Below are 20,007 nucleotides of genomic sequence, written 5' to 3'. Positions count from 1 at the left end.
GGCGGTAGAGGAGTTGAAGAGATTTTCCAAGAAATGTTAGAAAGAAATCACGAGATGAATTATTATTATTATTTTAAGTTATAGCCTCTCTCTCTCTCTCTCTCTGTCAGTGTATTCTTGTTACGGACAATTTGTTTATTCATTTATTCATTATCTCCATTATTTACTCATATATCTCTAGCCTTCCTCTTTCTAGCTTATAATATTGGATTGTAAATTATATTTGCTTTAATTCAAATAATCTTGTCATGGTTATTCCACTATATCTCTTCCTATGGAAAAGGAAACCTCCTTTGAACCGAAAGTTTTTTTACTTTCTAATAGTGTAAGGAGCAAAAAAATTTGACGGCTTCAATTAACAGAAAAAAAAACTTACGTTAACCTACATGACTTTACGCTCGAATAAAGGATTACTTGATATGTAAAGAATCTATAATAATCCTTGATTTAGAAATGGGACGTTTTCTACATATATTAAAAAGGTTTGATTTGGAGCAGCAAAACAGCTCCTCAAGTCGGAGATATCGGGCTCTGACGTTCCCCACACTCATCTTTAAGAAAAGGAACTCTGCGGCAAACACTGCAACTTTTCAAAATTTGTTTTCAAAAGAAAAAAGGGAAGAAATTATTTAATGTCCATTACCACAAGCACCATATGGGTAGATAGACGGACAGACATGTTCGGAATTCAAAATTTGCTGACAATGGGATTTCTGTAGCTTACATCTGGTTGTTTCAACTGTTTTAATAAAACGAATATAACTCCATCCTTAATAGAGTAGAGTAGTAAAGCGATTAGTAAAAATTTCATTTTAACGTAATAGTAATTATAATAAATATATAAATATTTTTCCAAAAAAACTTATTTTCAAACTACTTCCAAAATGTGAAATATTTTTACTGATATATCTCTCCACATACTAAAAGCAATATCATGACCAGGGACTCGATATCTCGCGAGAAACTTTCAACTTCTGCTTAATCATTTTTATTCTTCCTACACTACTTGTGTTACAAGGCACATTAAGTTAGTACGGATGTATGTAGCATGCAGAAGGACTTAAGGTAGACCCATCTTTTATTATACCGATCGATTCAAAATTGCACGCAGGTTACTAATGAAAATGCGTCAAATCGGTCGGACGACACGCCCATAGCACCGCGTCAACTAAGAGCACCTACGTTTTTTAAAGCATTGGTTGCACATTACTCATAGCAGATACTCCAAGCAGATAAAACTTGAATAACTTTAATAGGCACGTTTCAAATTCAGATTAAAAGAAAATTTTTAAGCTTGAACTGATTTATTATTTGGTTGCCAGATGTATACCACTATACATATATACATATATATATATATATATACTTATATATACTTATGACACTTATACTGTTAATTACAATTAACGATAGTATTAACGACAGAATTAACGATAGGATTAAAATCGAAAAAGCATCGGCGCCTTTGACACATTGATTGTCGGCTTAATTATGTATAAGCTTATCACGTTTTTATATTTGCTTTTTTTTTTTAATTTACTTGCATTGAATTTTATTTCTAATTATGTATATTAGCTTTACAGCTTAGCTAACAATGTTTCGTAAGTAAATAAAAAAGCAAAAGTTTAGAATAACAACCGCGTTGCGTAAACGTAACATTTTTAAATCATAAACAAGTAAAACACGTATAGTTTTTCATGGCGTATAATTAAATACTCTACGTCACCGTACAGTTATTAACATAGCGGTGGAAACAACTTTCCAGTCCGAACCATTTTCAATAGTATTCGTCCTTGCCCCCAAACATATCGGTGTAAAAAACACCACCGCAAAACCACCACGTAAGGACACGAAATGGACAGACGGACAGACAAGCTTAAACGGATTCAGGCATTGATTCTGATTCGATTGATATGATGATAGATTGATTTATCCCAACTTCTTTCGAGTATAATGATCGAAAAAATGGTCCCATGCGAATCATTTTCAATAGCTTTCCTCCTTGCCTCGGAACATGTCGATGTAGCAAATTTCATCAAAATGTCCCAAAAATTGCGGCGTACAGAAAAGACGACGGATAGATGGACAGACGGACAGATCGGTATAATAAAAATCGTGGGTCTATCCCTCTCGTCGTTGTAGGTATTGCACACATTTGCTCAAACTTAGTATATCTTTTTACCATAAATTTTTTGATGATAATGATGCAATAGTTCTCGACAAAAAAAAATCATTTTTTTTCATTTTAGTAGAACCACCCTGATCGTACTTTTATAATACGCCAGAGCTGTCAGGAAAGCTCCTGATCTAAGCGAGGAAAAAAAGGTTTTTGTAAAATTCATTTTTACGGAGTTTCTTTGAGGAATGATAAAATTACTCTACGATTTCTCTAAGATCTTTTATAGAACCATTTGCCAAAGTCCTCAAAATAAGCTTCAGTTTTCAAAAAGGCGATCAATTGATCAGGTGATCAATTGATTGGAATTCTTTTCCTGAGAAAATCATTTTGTGTCTTGTCAAAAGATAAACAATAAGTGAAGTTAAAATTAAGAAGCTTAGCATGGTGGGTAGAGCAGTAAGTCGAACTTCTGTACCATTATAGCCACCGGCTTGTAGCTCGGAGTTTTTGCCCCCCTATGGCAATCTCAAAAGCATTTGTCCGTGGGTCAGAAGACGTTAAGGTACCAAATTTCATCAAGATATTTCAAAAATTACGGCCTGTAGAAAATACAACGGACAGACGGACAGATCGGTATAATAAAAAAAGTGGATCTCTCTCAAATCCTCCTACTGCTTACAGCATACATCCGCTCAAATTGAATACGCACTCTTGTAGCACAACTAGTGTAGGGTGCAAAAGCCGTCATTGGCCCACCCTGTATGTAAGTATATACACATATAATGAATGATATTAAAAATTGTTCAAACTCTTACCGTTTTTATCCATTGATTCCAACAAAATTTGAACTCATCCCTGTCAATGTAACCGTCACCGTTAGTATCGAATACAGAGAATATCTGTTCTAAGCGTTCAGCAGGAACATCATATATATGACCGCGATCATTGCGAAATAATGCTCGACAAATTAATGTAAATTCTGCCAAATCTAAACGACCATCGCTGATAATGAAAAATTTTTTTTAAATTATTATTTTTTTTTTTTTTTTCAAATTTTCAACAAAAATTCTTTCAAATAATAGATTAATAATAAAACGTGTCTTTGCTTGTTTATCACAATTTCACACACGCAAATAAGTTATTAATGAGGTATGTATGTATGTTAAATGCAATTTGAAACTTTCCATAATTAACTTAACTTAAAACACACACTTTCGTTAATCATATGGAAAATTAATTGAAATAGAAATTTTCTCACCCGTCTTTATCGAATGCTGTAAAGCATGCGTCCATTGCTGAACCGTTCGGATGGTCGATAACAATTGACGGTATTAGTGAGTCCATACCGTTCTTAAAAACGTTGCGCAATGAAATTTCATAAATTTCAACTAAAATCAAAAATGAAGAAAGCTTCACCTCTAACGCGATGAACTCGAATGCTAAAACGGCAACAAGAAACAAGGTTAATAACGATTATAACAACAATAATGGCAATAATAATAATAATAATAACAAAAACAAACATATGAAATGCGAAAATGCCATGAATACGTAAATTTTGAAATGAAAAAAAAAATTAAAACTTTAAAAAAAAAAAAAAAAACGCAGCAGGAAATAAAACAAAATTCCTACCACCGGCGGTGGGTGGTTACAAAGCACGCGTAAAAACTGAAGTATAACTTACGGAAACTACCTGATTGGGGCAAAAATACTTTTCGACTGACTTTAAAGGTCGTTTATACATATTAGCGTAAACATCTGCTATAAGTGATAGTTTCCCTCAAATCTTTTCATAATTAAACTACTCTCCGTAAACGTTACTGTAAATAAACATTAGCTTTTGCATACAGTAAGCGGTGGTATAACGCGCAGTTATCCGAGATATTAATACAAAAAAAAATGTTGCAGAATATCTTCTGTATACACCGCGACGCCCAGAAGGAAGCTTCAGAGTCCCCACAAAGTATATATATTCGTGATCTGCATCAAATTCCGATTCGATTTAAACATGTCCGTCCGTCCCTCTGGGTGTGGTTAATATTCCTTTGATCGCAAAAATACAGACAAACAGACAGGCTTGAAACTTGGCAGAAACATTCAAAGTTTTTGAACCCAGATTGGTGTTGAAAGTGCCCCGAATTGATCGAAGAACACGTCAACAGTGGAATAAAAAATTGATTTTTTCCTCATTACTCGCAAACTACAAAAAATTTGAAGGTATATCGTATGTTCTACATGCTGTATGCGTACAAATGCGCCCACTCCAACATTATACTTTTGCAACACGCAGCAACACGCTTCAAAAACTTCACAAACTATATAAATTTTTGATCAGTTTCAATTTCGGGATGCGCTTAAGCGTGCCTGTCTTTTCGTCTGTTAGTCCATCGCTTTGTCCGCATAGTGTATCAACATATCATTTTTTTTCAATACCTTTGACACGCTCGAAAACAAGGTACAAAGACCCCAAAAACTATATAAATTCTGATCTCTCCCTCTGTTTGTCTACCCCGCACTGTGGTATTTGCGGTAAATAATCTCCTGTTCGCAAAATTGACTACAAACTCCCAAAAGACTTTGAAAATGATTTAAACCAATCAAAAGACACGCCTACAACACTCACAAGACTATGCAAGAAAAACTGTGTGTGTGTGTGCGCGTTCCATGTTTTTTTTGTTGCTATTCGTAACATACAACACAAACACTATATAAATTTCCGTATAAAAAAAAAAACAGCTGCAAATAATGAGTGTAAAAAATCCGGTCTTGACCGAATATAAATTTTTTACTTGCTTTAAAAATACCCGGACTACGGTGTCGATATGTACACATTTTTGATAGATTGGTATGAATGAAATATGAACGTCTGATATAAATTAAGCGACATGTGTTCTGTTAGTTTGGCAATAGCAGCCTTGTCAACGTTTTATGGTTTGTTTTTTAGCTCGCCTGCAGGACGGTATTCATTAGATTGTTGGGCTAAGCATAAATCCAAGTTTCATCGCAAGTAATTACACATTTGAGATGACAGATCTTTTTTTAGAGAGCACAGATCTTTTTATTTATCAAAATAAATTCAAACCTTTTGGAACAAAACGAAAAGACACGCGAAATAAGTCCAAATCATTCTTCAAAATTGTTTGTATAAACCCTTTTGGTGTACCAACAATATCAGCAAGATCTCTTTAAGTCAATCGACAGTTGATAAGTAAAAGTTCTTTATTTTTATTAATGTTCTGATCAGGTATTGAGATCGATGGTCTTCCTAAACGACATTCGGGGTCTACGCATACCTCTCGACCATCATTAAATGATTTGCACCACTTGCGACCTTCATACACACTTATCATCGTACTATTTTTTTAACATTTTTCATTTTTTTGGGAAAATTTGATGCAAATTCTCTTCTAAGAATCATTCACAAGAAAATTGCTTAAAGCAAGGGAAAAAACAATGCTGTTAGCAATCTAACAGGGTACGCGTCTCGAAATTTATATCAGCTATTCACAACAATCATACCAATCTATAAAGAAAATATACAGACATCAGACGGACATACAGACAGACAGACAGACAGCCTTACATCAATTCAGATTACGATTATGAATCGATCGGTATTATAAAAGAAGCGCTAACTTAATACACACACACAAGTGGTGTAGGGTATAAAGATCTTGTATTTCCTGAAAATAATAAAAATACCTTTCATTTAAGATATTAAATTTCACTGCTTGCCGCTACAATTATTATCTTTTAGAATGACCTTTTTGAGACAGTCGAAGAACGAATTTATTTTTCGTCGTAAATTGCCGAAAAACTACTTAGACAAATAATAACCTTTTATTTTTAACTAATGTTAAATGAAAAAAAAACAATTATTTTGAATGCACGGGTGAAGGGGAGCCTCATTTCACTTTACCATCTTCCCATGATATTATGGGCTTTGTCTTTATGCACCAGTTTTTCATCTGAGTTACATCAGCTACAGCTGGCAGCGTTTGCGTTCGTTTCGATCTATTCACAGGTATGTAGATCTCGGTTTAGATCGACCCGTAATATACTCAATATACTTACCTCACTTTCAAATAGGTTGTCGTCCGGAGTATTTCCCTAAGCTACCCCTTCCGCTATTAGATCGGCATTCGTTGCAATTCAGCGGCACCTCCTCTCGTATTAAACCGAAAAAGTAATGCTGTCGACTCTTGACATAGAATGCTAGTTTTTTATTCAAACATTCAATAAATTTCCTTGCTCGCCCTTCAGTAAGGTGCTTGAAACTTGATATTTTTATATAGAGAAGTCACATCATAAATTCCCACAAACAAGAAAATACTACTTTTTTTTTTTTAAAAAGCCGCTAATAAAATGAGGTCACAGCTTGATAAACACTTACAAAAAAACGCACAAGTGTTCTGTAAAAATCCTCGATAAGAAATTAGTTCTAGCCCTGATATAAATAAGAAAATATAAACACATTTTCACTTTAGCTTGAATAACCTTGCCGTCTTTTCTTTCAACTGTCCGCTGTTAAAATTTTTTTTATTAATTCACATATGCGGCAATCAAAAGTAGATAAGAGATTGAACAAGTCGCGGAAAATTTCAAATTATAAAATAAATTTCATTCATTAACAACTTATGGTCAGAAATGAAACAACAAGATTTTTATGACAGTGTTCAATAAAAGTAGCTTGATCGAATCAATGCTAGGGTTGTAGTTTCCCTTTCCTTTTGTTTACAGGATAGGATATAATGATATTAACAGTTTCCTTTCTTCTCATACCCATCAACGAAGGATAGACTGCATTCATTTTGTCAGTCGTGTGCAACATGATGCGAGAAGCAAGCAATATCAAATTTAATCATGTCCGTTCGTCCGTCCGTCCGTCCGTCCGCGTATCTGTCTGTCCGTCCGCCTATCTATTCGATTGTATGCCTATCTATTCGATTGTATGCCTGTATGAAGTTAACAATACTAAAGTCGGACAAAGTCGGCGTATTACCTACCCATTCACCATTCACTCACTTTCTTAATAATATATCAAAAATTAAACATTATTTTTATTCAAATCCATAATTTTCATGAAAGCCCTCGTATTCGAGAAGATTCAAACGTCAACTTGGTTTTAACTTAGTGAACTTCATTTTCGAAGCTTTTAATATTTTCCGATTTCTGCCGTCGCAACAAACCACAAATTAGCCTTTGTCGCCATATAAAGTCTCACTTTCGTGAAAGCCTTTTTATATTGTGCGGTCTAAAAAAGAGATCTATGTGATCCAAATTCCCTATAGTTGATTTACAAAGGACAAATTTTCACCATAAAATAGTAAAATTAGACCTTTTTGGGTTGTAAAGCCTTTGTCATTAGAACGCTTGTATGGCTCGTGGTCGAACAAATAGACCTACGGGTTCCAAATTTGGTAAGGTTTATTTTTACGTCCAATTATTATGAACCAATTTTCATCACGATGCATCGACATTTAAGCATTTTTATCTCAAGGAACAAGGACAAGGAACACCTAGGAACGGTTTTATGGCAAGGGGTTCAAAAAATTGTCTCCTCCAACCCAAAGTTATCACACCAATTTGGAATACCAAAATACTATTACTAAACGATTTCAGTCGCGAGTTTAGTAAAATTCGGAAAATTATGCTATTTTGCTATACAAGGAGTTGTCAAAATTAGGCGTTATATCGGGATTTTCAATTGAATTAGTTCTTGGACCAAAATACGAAAATTGGGTCAAAATCCTTCGAAATTTGCAATCTGTAGGTTGAAAACAAGCGTGAGTGCACGGACGTCTTAGGCGCAGGCGTACAGAGGGACGGACAGACAAGCTTAATTTCAATTAAAAGCGTCTCTATATGAAAGGATTCTGTGCATTCAAACTGTCCGTATAAACTTGCTATACCCGCCACGATAAGTAGTGTAGAGTATAAACACTCCTGTAGTGGAAGATATACACACATCGAGCTCAAATTTGGCGGAAACGTTGGATAGGTGCTTGCATGCAAATCGGGAAAATTAATCAACGGACTGCAACTGGAAAAATACTAAGCATACTAAGATTATCCCTATTTTCCGGCATTTTTCTTTTCATACCTTCCGTCGAGGGCTAGAATGCCGACGTAGTCGTTTGCTTGCAACACTCAAAAAGTAGCTTTAGAGAGTGTACAAAGTATATATATATATATATTTCTAATCAATACTCTATCAGTCAACTGCGTATATCCCTAACTGAGAATATACACAGAATATACTAAATAAACTGAGAATATCTCTATTTATCGTAATTCTTGCTTACTACTCATGATCTACACCAGATGTAGAATAAAAATGTTCACTAAAATAGAAAAAATCAACCACGCCTTTGCCACCACGAATTTGCTTTGAAAACAATTTTTGCGTTATACAGTGAGCAACTGTAGATGTATTCACGTTTCTATGTCATCACGATTAACAGCTACAGTCATTGTTTGCTGTCACGGTTTTTGTTTCAGAAATTTATTGAAAAAACATTTACTTATTGGTTGTCATGGTTTTTTATATAGTTTATATCCATCGTGGTGCATTAGATTTATCAAATGCTTATAAAGCATAGAAATATGTTTCGGTGACCCCATAATATATATATGTAGGGTTTACTTCAGCACGTATAGAAAAAACGTTTCAGCCATGTTTTCGTTCCGTTTGTCTGTTCGTTGCAAGAAAAGAGAAAATTGTTAAGAAAAGCGAAAATTTTGTTTGAATCAAAATTTTGATTTCAAATTTTTTTTTTCTTTTTGTTTCCTAATCCTCAGCAAATTAGCTTAAAAAATAACTCAACCAAATTAGGCTCATAACCGCAGGAGTAGGAGAAAACCCATATCTCCCGTTTGCCCAAACTACAGTCTGAAGAAACTTTTTAAAACTTTAACTTGCAACCTCAAATTAAGTCAGACCAAGAATTGGCCCACAATTGGCAAAGAATCGTATATTAATACAACGCTTTATGGAACTGAATATAATTTTAAATAAAAAAATGTGCATTGCCATTCTAACCTATAAAAATTTAATGTGAAATATGCACGATATACGATCTGCGACAGTATTCGCAACACGAATCGTTCGAATGGGCTTTTGCTTTAACGTTCAAGCAAATATTAAATATCAAAGCAGTGCAGGGTATAAACAGTTCATTTCAAGCCGGATATTAGAGCTTTCTTCAAACTTTAATTGCAAATAAAATCACTATACCCTACATCACTTGCTGTGCAGGGTATATTAAGTGTGTGCGGACGTATGTAACACGCAGAAGGACTTAAGACGGACACACCTTTTATTACGTCGGTCGTTTCATAACCATTTTCTGAAACTATCTAAGCCTGCCTGCCTGTCTGTCCATTTAAAAATTTGCCCATGGCCGAGTCGCAATTTTTGCTATAAATTGATAAAATTTGCTACACTGACGTGGTCCGGCCCGAGGACAAATGTTATTGAAAATAGTTCAAATCGCCGCACTCTTACGACCACTCCCCATATAACGCCCTATTTTGAAAAGTCATTATGTAGAAAAAAAATTTCAGCTTTTAAAATTTTCTTACCGAATTTGGACCACGTAGGACTAGTTTTTGTATACCAACACATATAATAATTCCTTCGATATGCGGGCTTTCATGAAAAGTACGTCCTGGCATAAAAGTAACTTGTAATTTTCGGTATAGATATGTATAAGGCGAAGTGGTGTAGAGTAACTAATGGTCGGCCTTGCCCGACTATAATGTTCTTACATGTTTTGTCTTGAAATAAATCAAAGCGAGACGGCATCCATATAAATGAAAATATAATTAAAATTATCTTTTTTGAATCTTGCGCGTTTGGCAGATCTCCCGTAAAGTGACCTATTTACGGATATTATAATTATTGAAAGCAGTCAGCACTGTTTTGAAGTGTACGTTCACAACAAAATATAACAAACAACAATGAGGATACTTGTTTGTTTGCTCGGCTGTTATAACCAAAAGTTGGGTCTGCACTTGCTTTGTGGTCTATGTTGTCCCGAGAATTCGATGCTATTGAAATTCTCGATTTGATCAATAGAAAAAGAAATTACAAATAATTTCAACACACCTCGGATACAACATAAAAAATTCGTTATTCACCTCTTCTCCGTGCAACGACGGCTTAAGACTCTGCCTTAGTATTGTTCTGGCGACAATGAAGCATTGCCGAGTCAACTACGACATAATTGAATGGCAGGCAGTGAATTTCGTATCTTTTTTTTTTTTTTTTTGCTATGATCAGTCGCTGCGGACACGCTGGTGATTCGGAAAGCTTTTAAGAAGAGTTGCAGGGGGAGAAGAGGTGAACTTGAAATTTGAACTTGAAAATGAAGACATCAGGTAGACAACTGTTGGCAGTTTCTTCCAAAGGAGAGCAGTATAGTTAAAAGGCGATAAGATACTGTAGTGTGTTATGCGGTATACATGCAACTCCATGACGAGTGGGAGAGAACGCTAAGAAAGGCGCATCCCTTATATCTCCCTAAAAAACTTGCTTTGAACGTATCTTTTAAAAAGCTAAGCTCATGGCTGCGTTTTTCAATACTTCGAACAGATTTTCTAAAGATCTAAGGAACATCGCCTTATATTCTCATGCCCGGAACATCAAGGCTTGTCGATTCTTCTACATTGACATTATCAATATAGAGAAGTTGTTCATCACTTTTCCTGCGCGTTAGTAGACAATTGTGGATTTTGGTATTGTGGTATTAAAGCTTACCAAAATGGCGTATTCAATCTAAGCAAGCGTAACTTTCATTCGTTTTTGAACGTAACGCTCTATACTTACTTACTTTCTTCATAAGTTTAAGTTTGGCCGCTTGAACAATTTTATGTACTTAAATATCCCCTACGCATATATCGAAAATAACTTAAATGCCGATCAGTTAATCAATTTGTCAGTTCCTTAAAGGTGACTGATAATTACAAAACGAGTTTTTATATCAATCTTATTTGACCTATGAATTATATGGAAATTAAAGATACTCTTATTTTCTATTCGCCTAAAGAAATGCAAGAAAACAAGAGAAATTCAAAACAACAAAAAAAAAAAATGTTCCCAAGCAATGCTATAATGGATTCACTTCACTTTCATTAAATGAAACAAATATGAAAAGTGAAAATGTTAAAGTTCAGAATATTATTAGCTTAAATGTGACTAAAACTAACTGATTTCGCATGACATTTAACCAAATCAAAGTATTGATGACTTTTGGTTTTTCATTTGATATTTTACTTTTTACACAACCTTATATACCATAATATCCTTTATGCGTTGCTACTATCTCAGTAAATCAATGACAAGGCAATCAGCGTCAAAATACTAATAACAGTAATGGAATTCTATTCACTTGATGTGATATTTACTACCAACAGACAAGAAGACATATATGAACGCAAACTTCATTAATATCAGCATAAGAGTAAATGCTGCTGTTGCAGTAAGCATATGTGTGCTCTTTTCATACTTGAAAATTCTTTAATCTTGAAGTAAGTTCTTTATAACTATAACTAAAGTAGATCTCTAAGGTCTTCGCAATATAAACGCAACTTTGACACGCTTTACTGCCGAATATGTGTACGAAAAATATGAAAAATTTCAAAAAAAAGTTTTTTAAATAGAAAAATAAATAGATGAAACATACACAAAGTCACGCATACATGCAAACGTTAGTGCAAGTTTTCACGTTATGATAAATTGGTCTCTTCTACTGCATTGTTTAAAAAAACAAAAAAAGAATAAACAAAGTAAGAAAATTATATTCGGTTATGAGCGTATCTTTTATACTCTTCCCCCAAAAAAAAAAAGAAAAATGTATTTCCATAGTACTTTACATTGAGTGGGCGTGGTTGATTTTTTCAATTTTTGTCGAATATAAATGGCAAGTGGTGATCTTTTGTTGCTTATAGATATACAGCAAAAAAACGTAGAAAGGAATTTGTTGCAATGTGGGCGTGTCCATTCATCTTTCCAATTTAGAAGGCGATATCTTCATTTTTGCAAATAGGAAAGATGGGCAAACGGACATATGGACAGATAGGCAGAGAGATTGGAAAACGGACAGACGGACAAACAAAAAGTCTGTGAGTAATGAGCAAAAAACCAAATTTTTTTGTCTTCTTGAATAGGAGAAGTGTTCCAAGTTTACATGGTACTGTAAGCGGATAGTGCGGACACTTCAAATGTTTCTTGCAAATTTAAACCCGATAGCTTCATTTTTGCTGCCAATCAACACATCATTCAAAAGATATACCGACGGAAATGCTTAAACCGATTCAGGAATTTGATGCTGATCAAGAATACGCAAACTTCATGGGATCTCTGAAGTTTCCTTCGGGGTCTTGCAAATGTTTCGACAAAATCAACATATTTCCCATGCTTCGATGATTGGTATAAAAAAGCGACAAGGACATCACAGTTAGTTTGATCCGAATTTCGTCTTGTGTACTCCGCTAATCATATAAACTTCAAATCGTTTGAGAGCAATTCTTAAGCAATATTCAAGCGTTCCATTTTAGATGCGACTAATCAATCAGGCACACATACGCCCGGTAACGTGGTGTGCAACGCGATGACAGCAGGCAAAAAACAATGAGAAAGAAGAGATAGGAAGTTTCTGTAGTCTAATGGGTGCGTACTCAAGTCGATAACAATTATTCCTTTATCGAGTGAGCGCTCATTATAATGAAATATCCCCCGCCCAATTCGTATTTGAACCCGATTACACCGATATTTTATTTTACTTTCGTTTAGCTTTTGCATTGAAAACTTTGAGATGAATAAAAATTTCTGGGTAAACCTATACGCTTATGGAGTATATATATATATACATGTTACAAACATTTGACAAAGTTTAATATGCTTCCTAGAGTCATTTGCACCAGGTATCAAAAACAATAGAACCGACATGATGATGAATGAACTTCCATAGCGCATAGGAAAATTTTTTTTTTCGTTTTTTTTTTTTTTTTTGTCAACTCGCTAAAATTGCAAAAGCATTGTGCTTCGCAAGTTACCGATAACAATTTCCCTAATATTCGCACAAACACGTGCTTTGTGCTTTGTGTCGTTGACGTGATTTAACGTTGCAAGCAAACTTACAAATTGCGGATATTAAAACAATGATTTACTTCCGATAGGCGCACCTTTTTTGTCAATCTATTCATTGATTTGATTTTCATAAAATAGAATTATGTCATTCTCTTCGTTGTTACTCGTCTCGTCGAATAGAAAAGTTCTAAAAACCTTTTTAATACTTTCAATGGAAATTAATTATAATTTTAACGTCACTTGCAAACAAATAAATGCACGTTGATGCGTTTATGTATATATTGTGTATAATATGTTGATCAATAATTACCGGTATCAATACATTGACGTAATTATACCTTATTTTTACGTAAATGCATCATTTCGATGAAAGTCCCAACTTGCATTGACGAATAGTCAAACGTCAACGTGGCCTTAGTGTAAGAAATTTATTATTTTCCAATTGCTTCCGTGATAACAAACCACAAATTAGACTCTGCCGGTGTAGAAAGATTGCTCTCAAAACAGCTTCGCACATATGGTACGCTCTAAAAAATAGATTTTTTCAACATATAAATCCTTAATGGGCCCCACGCCATTGTGATACGTTAAGTTTGTTCGGACATATGTAACAGGCAGAAGAGCTCGAGATGGATCCAGCTAAATCTATCTGTTCGTCTATCTGTCTGTCTGCCCGTCCGTGAAGGGAACCCATTTCCACGTTTCCATGCGTTGCTATGGTTTTTTGAACTCGGTTTCAACTTTGCTCACATATTCTCCTAACGGTATCGTTTCCCCTATTAACCGAAAGAGGTTGGAATAGGCCTCCTCCGCCCATTGAGAATATAACGTCCATGCGCATCGCATTGACTGGTTCATTATCTCTGCAGCTTCTTCTGGAGATTCTATCCCATACCGAGTCTCAGGTCGTATGGGACTTAATGCAAAGTGTGACAGAGGGCTTTCATTGTTTCCTCTTTCGTCACTTTTTTTCATCACTTTTAAATCTGGTATCGCGGGTGTCGAGAGCCCCCGAACCGATGTTTCAGTTTCGGCCTGACAGCGGGAACGGTCCATTGCGGGAGTTTCGTGGTAGCTGTGGTTGGCCCAAATCGCAGGAACAGCCTCGGCGCGGTGTGGAATTGCATAGCAATCGGATGTCTGACCCGAAGAAAGGCACAGGTTTTAAGAAGGCCTTGCTCTCATCCGGAGGGAGACACGCTCATATACGTATTTCTATGGGAACTCGGGGAATTACATCCTCGAGGCCCTGAGTGTGCGTTTTTACACTTTGTGTACCATCGGACATCTTAGAATTAAGCCTTCACCGCAAGTATCCACGTAAACCACCTTGAGACATCTTTCTGGCCGTCCGTCTGATGTATGTCCATGTATGTCAAGCTATAGGTCCCAATTTTAGAAATTTGATACATCGACATGTTTTCACCCAAGGACAAATGTTATTGACGATGGTTTGGATTGTTTCACGTTTTCGACTACTCCCCGTATAGCGCCCTATTTTGAAAAGTGGTCATATGACAAAAATTGCGATTTTCAAAATTTCTTGATAAAAGTGTTGCAAAGTCCTTAAAATGATTTACGTTTTAATAAAATAATGCCAGAGTAAGCCTCAGAGGCTGTTCCAGCCTTACGTCCTTACCTTCGTCAATTAAATCCCTTACGTCAATAAAAATCTAATATCCCTTGACATTATAACTCAATTTCCTTCCGTTACCTAACTTGTGTCGCTAACTAATATACATAGTTGTAATAAGAAAGAGAGGAATGTAATTGTTTATAAAGATCTTAGCGGCTAAAAATTAATATTTAAGTGCCTATATTTAACTGAATTTAATGACCTATCATCACTGGTCATCGGACGGAACGAACGGTCTCCTTTCGAAAAATCCCTAATTAGGCATCTACAGCGTGCAATTCCAGCGGATGATGATGGAGTTTATTTCGGACGTTGGTGTGCTATCCGGTCGGCGGTTCGATCCAGAACGACGAAGATGAGAAATCTTCACATATGGAATCTTCAATCATATCTCTGCTCAAAAACGAATTGACCTTGCCAGTCGGTTAGTTGATCACATTCGACGTATGCCAATTAAATTATTCCGAATGCGATATTCCCATTTCATTCCGTCCTTACTTAAAGCATTCAGCGGGATGATAAACTTTGCTTTTGTGGGGGCAGCATAAATATGCCGAAACTTCCACCTCCTCGTGGTGATCCCTGGAAACGGTCACGACCGGCCAAGAAGAGTTTAAGGCTTGGACTATTTATAACTCGGCGACTAGTTTTCTGAGAAAAGGCTTAGCGGTTTACTGGAGGATGTATTCCTTTCTCATAAAGCTAATTACTATAGAACTAATTACTAACCAAAACCAGCTGGTAACTGGTTACGTAAAAATACGTTGACATAGTAATTAGTGAGTGCATGGTAACGCCCGCCATCTCAGTTGTAACGCCCGATGCTAAAATATCTTGATGAAGGGTAGTCTGGTTTTGGCTAGCCGGGATTTTATGGTTAATCCGAAGGCAAGAGTGACTATGACTATGTTCAGTCGCGTAAAGTAAGGCTAAAGGCTTTATAGTTTAATTTTAATCTTCACGGGGGTCATAAGTCACGTGTATCTACGGGTAGTGTGATAGCTTTTCATTAAATGGATTTGATGGGATTTGACTATATACGCCATTTCAGTACGCGGGAAGGTGCATAGTATAATATTATCTTACCTTGACAAAGGGTCGAACAAATTACAGGAAAATGAATAAAATGCATTTGACAGTAGGCTTTTTGACCCTTTTGCCTAAATGCGCGGTTAAGGTCCGCTGGAAAGTGAATAATTATAATATGAAAAGATTTTGTGGAGTTGACGAAATTTGAATAAATGCGTCATTAAAGTACACTGGAAGGTGCATACGTGTGAGTCACGAGTGCCTACGGGCAATGGTAACACCATTGATTAACTGTAAACACTTGTGGAAACCGCGGTGGAACAAGCTCAATCCCTTTAAACGCAACAGTTGATCAACTCTGACTGCTTGGGTACGATCCTTCGGGGAGTATTCGTGGTGGCGGTAGTTTTCACCATTCCAAAGCGGAATAAATCGATATAAGAATAGGCCTCAATACTGACCACAGTGAAATTATTGAGCCAAACACAATAAACAAATGTGGATTCCAGTGTTGTTTAGACATCTAGCTTATAGGGATTGTCTAACTCTCTGAAGGGCGCGGGTTACGCTTACATAACTTGTGTGTCATCGGCATCGTAGGGTTAAGCTGCCAAGGCAGAAACCTACGTAAAACCCTTGTCACACATCTTAAAGCCTACAGCATCCCTATGATATTCACAAGAGGATAACAAACTGCTTGCTATAAAAGCAAATGAGCGGAAAGCAAAATATGCTTATCCTACCTTATACATGTAGGAATAATTTATAACTACGTGCAGGACCAAAAAAAGTCTAGCAACTTTCCTTATAGTAGGTAAATAATAATACTTCGGCATTCTAAATTGGTGTGAAAACTTTGAACCTTGTCAGACAATTTTTGGAACCTTCTTCTCATATAAAGAAAATTGAAATTCATATGACAAGAAAGTCTGATTTTCAAAGCTTTATGGTGAAAATAACACCATAATACTAATATAATAAATAATAATATAAAAACTAACTGCACCAAATTTAGACTACCTCAGTCGATATTTTGGATCCTACCCTACATAGGAAAAATTTCAAAAAAAATTTGTAAGAGAAAAAAGTTTAAGTTTTAATATGGTATGATTAAAATTGACCCATAATAGTAATTTGATATAAAATTAACTGTGCTGAATATTGAACCTCTTGGGTACAACCATTCTTACGGAAAGTGAGCGCTTATTTGCGAATAGGTCTAATTTTTAATATCTAGGTCCATAATTGTAAGTTCGTATAAAAACAAGGTATAATATTTTTATTCGACGGCAAAAATAAGAATTGTCTTAGACAACGTGATATAGGATATTTACTAGGCAACCTAGGACGAGTATAATGTTTTCACTTGTATCCCGAGTGTAATGTGCTCACTTATATGGCTTGGGATCCAAAACAAAAAACCGCACATGATCTAAATTCGGCAGAGTTAGTTTGTATGTCACAAATTTTTTTTAGGAACGAATTTTTTTAGGGAGAACGTCTTTCATTCGATCTAAAGCTTCCATACCAATTTAGAATGCCAAAATATTACAACTAAGCGATATTTGGTGGGAAATTCTGAAAATTGCAACATTATCTCTTACAATCACCTATCAAAATAAGGTATTATATGGAGAGTGGTCGAAGTAGCTGTCCGATTCAAACCATTTTCAATAGCGCATGTCCTTGGGTCAGGATATGTCAATGTACCAAATTTCATGAAAATATTTTAAAAAATTGCGATCTGTAGGCCGAACAAAAGAATATTAGAAAGAGTTACCGGCGGACAAACAAGCTTAGACGGAGTTAATCTCAAGTCCTTTCGAGTGTTACAGTCGTACGCACAAACTTGCCCTATGCCCTAAGCAGTTTAGGATATAACTAAGAGAATGAAAATAGCAGAAGTTTTTTCACATATGCAAATATTCTTATTCATGCTTCTTCATCGAAAATTATATGCTCAAGAGTGCTTTTTTGTTGTTTGTCTTGAGTTTCGAAGGTTTACTCTTTAGGTATTACGAAAGGGCAGAGAAAAGTGCAAGATTATGTTTAACTCTATTGCTAAATGCACAATTAACAACTAGACGGACAGACGGACTTGCTTAAATCGCTTCAGAGTTTGATGTTGATCAAGAATATAAGTCCTCTGTAGGGTCTCTGCTGCCTTCTGCAAACATTTGACAAACACGTATATCTCCCATCCTTCATTCTTTTAATATCTTCATGTGAATGGCAAGAGTTTGCCCTTAGAAAGGGAAATTTCTAACTAAATTTGCTTTTCCTTCCATTTGTTTGCCATTTCGGATACAATATTCGCTTTTTGCACTTTTAACCGATTTTAAAGCTTACGTCTTTAACATATATGAAACGTTTTGAACATAGTTATCACGTTTTTAACATAATGCTCACATTTTATATTTCTGATGGAATGCATGCTTCGTTTTGAATAATGACGATTAAATAATGAACACGTGAGTTATTTTAGGTAAATGCAAAAAAGAGCAGAAAAAGAAAGAGAACGTTATCGGTGATGGTTATAAAACTATAAACAAGTTGTATTTTTTTTTTCAATTACAAAATTTTGTTTACGCAACGCCATCTTTTAGTAATCCGAGTAAATGATATGGCAATTTCCATTTAATCTTTTGTTATTCTATACCAGATGTCCTCAAATCGAGCGAGCACACTTTTCGTAATTAAATGCATACACTAAGTAGAAGTTACTGGAATAGAATACTTATTTCGAATAAGTAGAAGTAACTGCTAAACATATAATGCTGGAATGCTTTTAAAGCTCTGATGTTTAAATTAACTATTGTTAATTAGTTAGTTAATTGGGCGGTAATGAGTGCGCACACAAAGAAATATATATCGCATTGTAGGATTGAAGAGTTGAACAATTTTTTTTTTTGGTCTTTGCAGGCTTCTACAAGTTTTTATTACATGTTACAAGAGCAAAACTATTCTACAATGGTGTACTAAGTTCGTGCACAACGAAAAGGTGCATCTTTCATTATTTCCGATCAATTCAAAGTCACTTTCTGAATCAATCTGAACTTCCCTCATTTACTTACTCTCTCAAGTTGTGAAATTCGAATTTCGCTCCGAGTATCTGTTTTGTTTTCTTTTGTTCCATCTACAGGGAGCAACTTTAAAGATATTTTTAAGAAATTTGATACACAAATAAGTTTAGTCCAAAGGACGAACGCTTTTGAAAATGCTTTGAATCGGAACACTATTTCGACAACATCTCGTCTAAGCGCCTACAGGATTAAATGATCTAAATAATTTTTAGATAAAAGTTTTTTTAGTTTTTCAACCACGAGGACGACGAAAAATTGATGCTATTTCCCCGCACTCTCAACCCGCTTGCTGTTAGCATGATTATTTCTATTCATAAATCAAAAACTTGGCATCATTTATAAATTCTTCATGAACTATGGAGAATTGAAACAATCCTTTAAAGAATTGCATTTCTGCTAGGCATTCTATATAGAATGCAACGACTACGGCATTATGGCATTTTAAAAGTACTGTTACGAAAATCTCATACGTTGTAGGTTTATTTTAATTTCTTTCCTCTTAATTCTTGTATCACATGCTAAGTCAAGCAAGCAATGCACTGGAGGTATATGCTATATACATATATACGTATTATATATTATGTATATATGCTATTTTTATATATCACCTAAATAGGATTTTTTCTTGCTTGACTCAGCAGCAGCAAGCAAAGCGCACAAGATTTCTATCTATTTACGTCTTATCTTGTCCTTAATAAGGGATTAATATTGATTTAAAAGATTTTCAATAACCGGTTTAAAAGAAATGAAGGAACTCACAAAGCAAAATGAAGCGCGTCAAGCATTTAATAGATGGGAAGAAATGTGCGCATTTGGTACCTAGAACTGTTTTTTTTTTTAATAATAAAAAAAGGGGAACAATGTCGGGAAAGAAAACCGACACAAGTAACTGATAGTTCAAGACCGTATGGTAGAAATGAATTGCATTTAATAAAACCCTTTGCAATGCATTAATTCTTTTGTTAAACTGTTGGCAACACTTCACTTCATTGCAATAAATAGCTTAAATGCGGCAAACACAACAACAAACGGCAAACGTAAACAAGCA

The 20,007-nt window shown here is 35.2% G+C and overlaps 1 protein-coding gene across 1 annotated transcript in view; it reads right to left on the bottom strand.

The window, feature by feature from the left end:
• Positions 1-3,539, bottom strand: part of LOC119638108 (nicotinamidase) — a 17,171-nt gene extending 13,632 nt beyond the window's left edge. The window contains exons 1-2 of the mRNA XM_038034734.1: positions 3,378-3,539; positions 2,935-3,121 (exon numbers count right to left, since the gene is read on the bottom strand). Coding sequence (XP_037890662.1) covers positions 2,935-3,121; positions 3,378-3,463 — 273 coding nt within the window. The 5' untranslated portion in view covers positions 3,464-3,539. The remainder of the gene's footprint in view (positions 1-2,934; positions 3,122-3,377) is intronic.
• Between the last annotated feature and the right edge of the window lie 16,468 nt (positions 3,540-20,007).

This window comes from Glossina fuscipes, unplaced genomic scaffold (genome assembly GCF_014805625.2).
Source record: "Glossina fuscipes isolate IAEA_lab_2018 unplaced genomic scaffold, Yale_Gfus_2 73, whole genome shotgun sequence".
NCBI lineage: Eukaryota > Metazoa > Arthropoda > Insecta > Diptera > Glossinidae > Glossina > Glossina fuscipes.
This window is presented reverse-complemented; position numbering and strand designations above follow the sequence as displayed.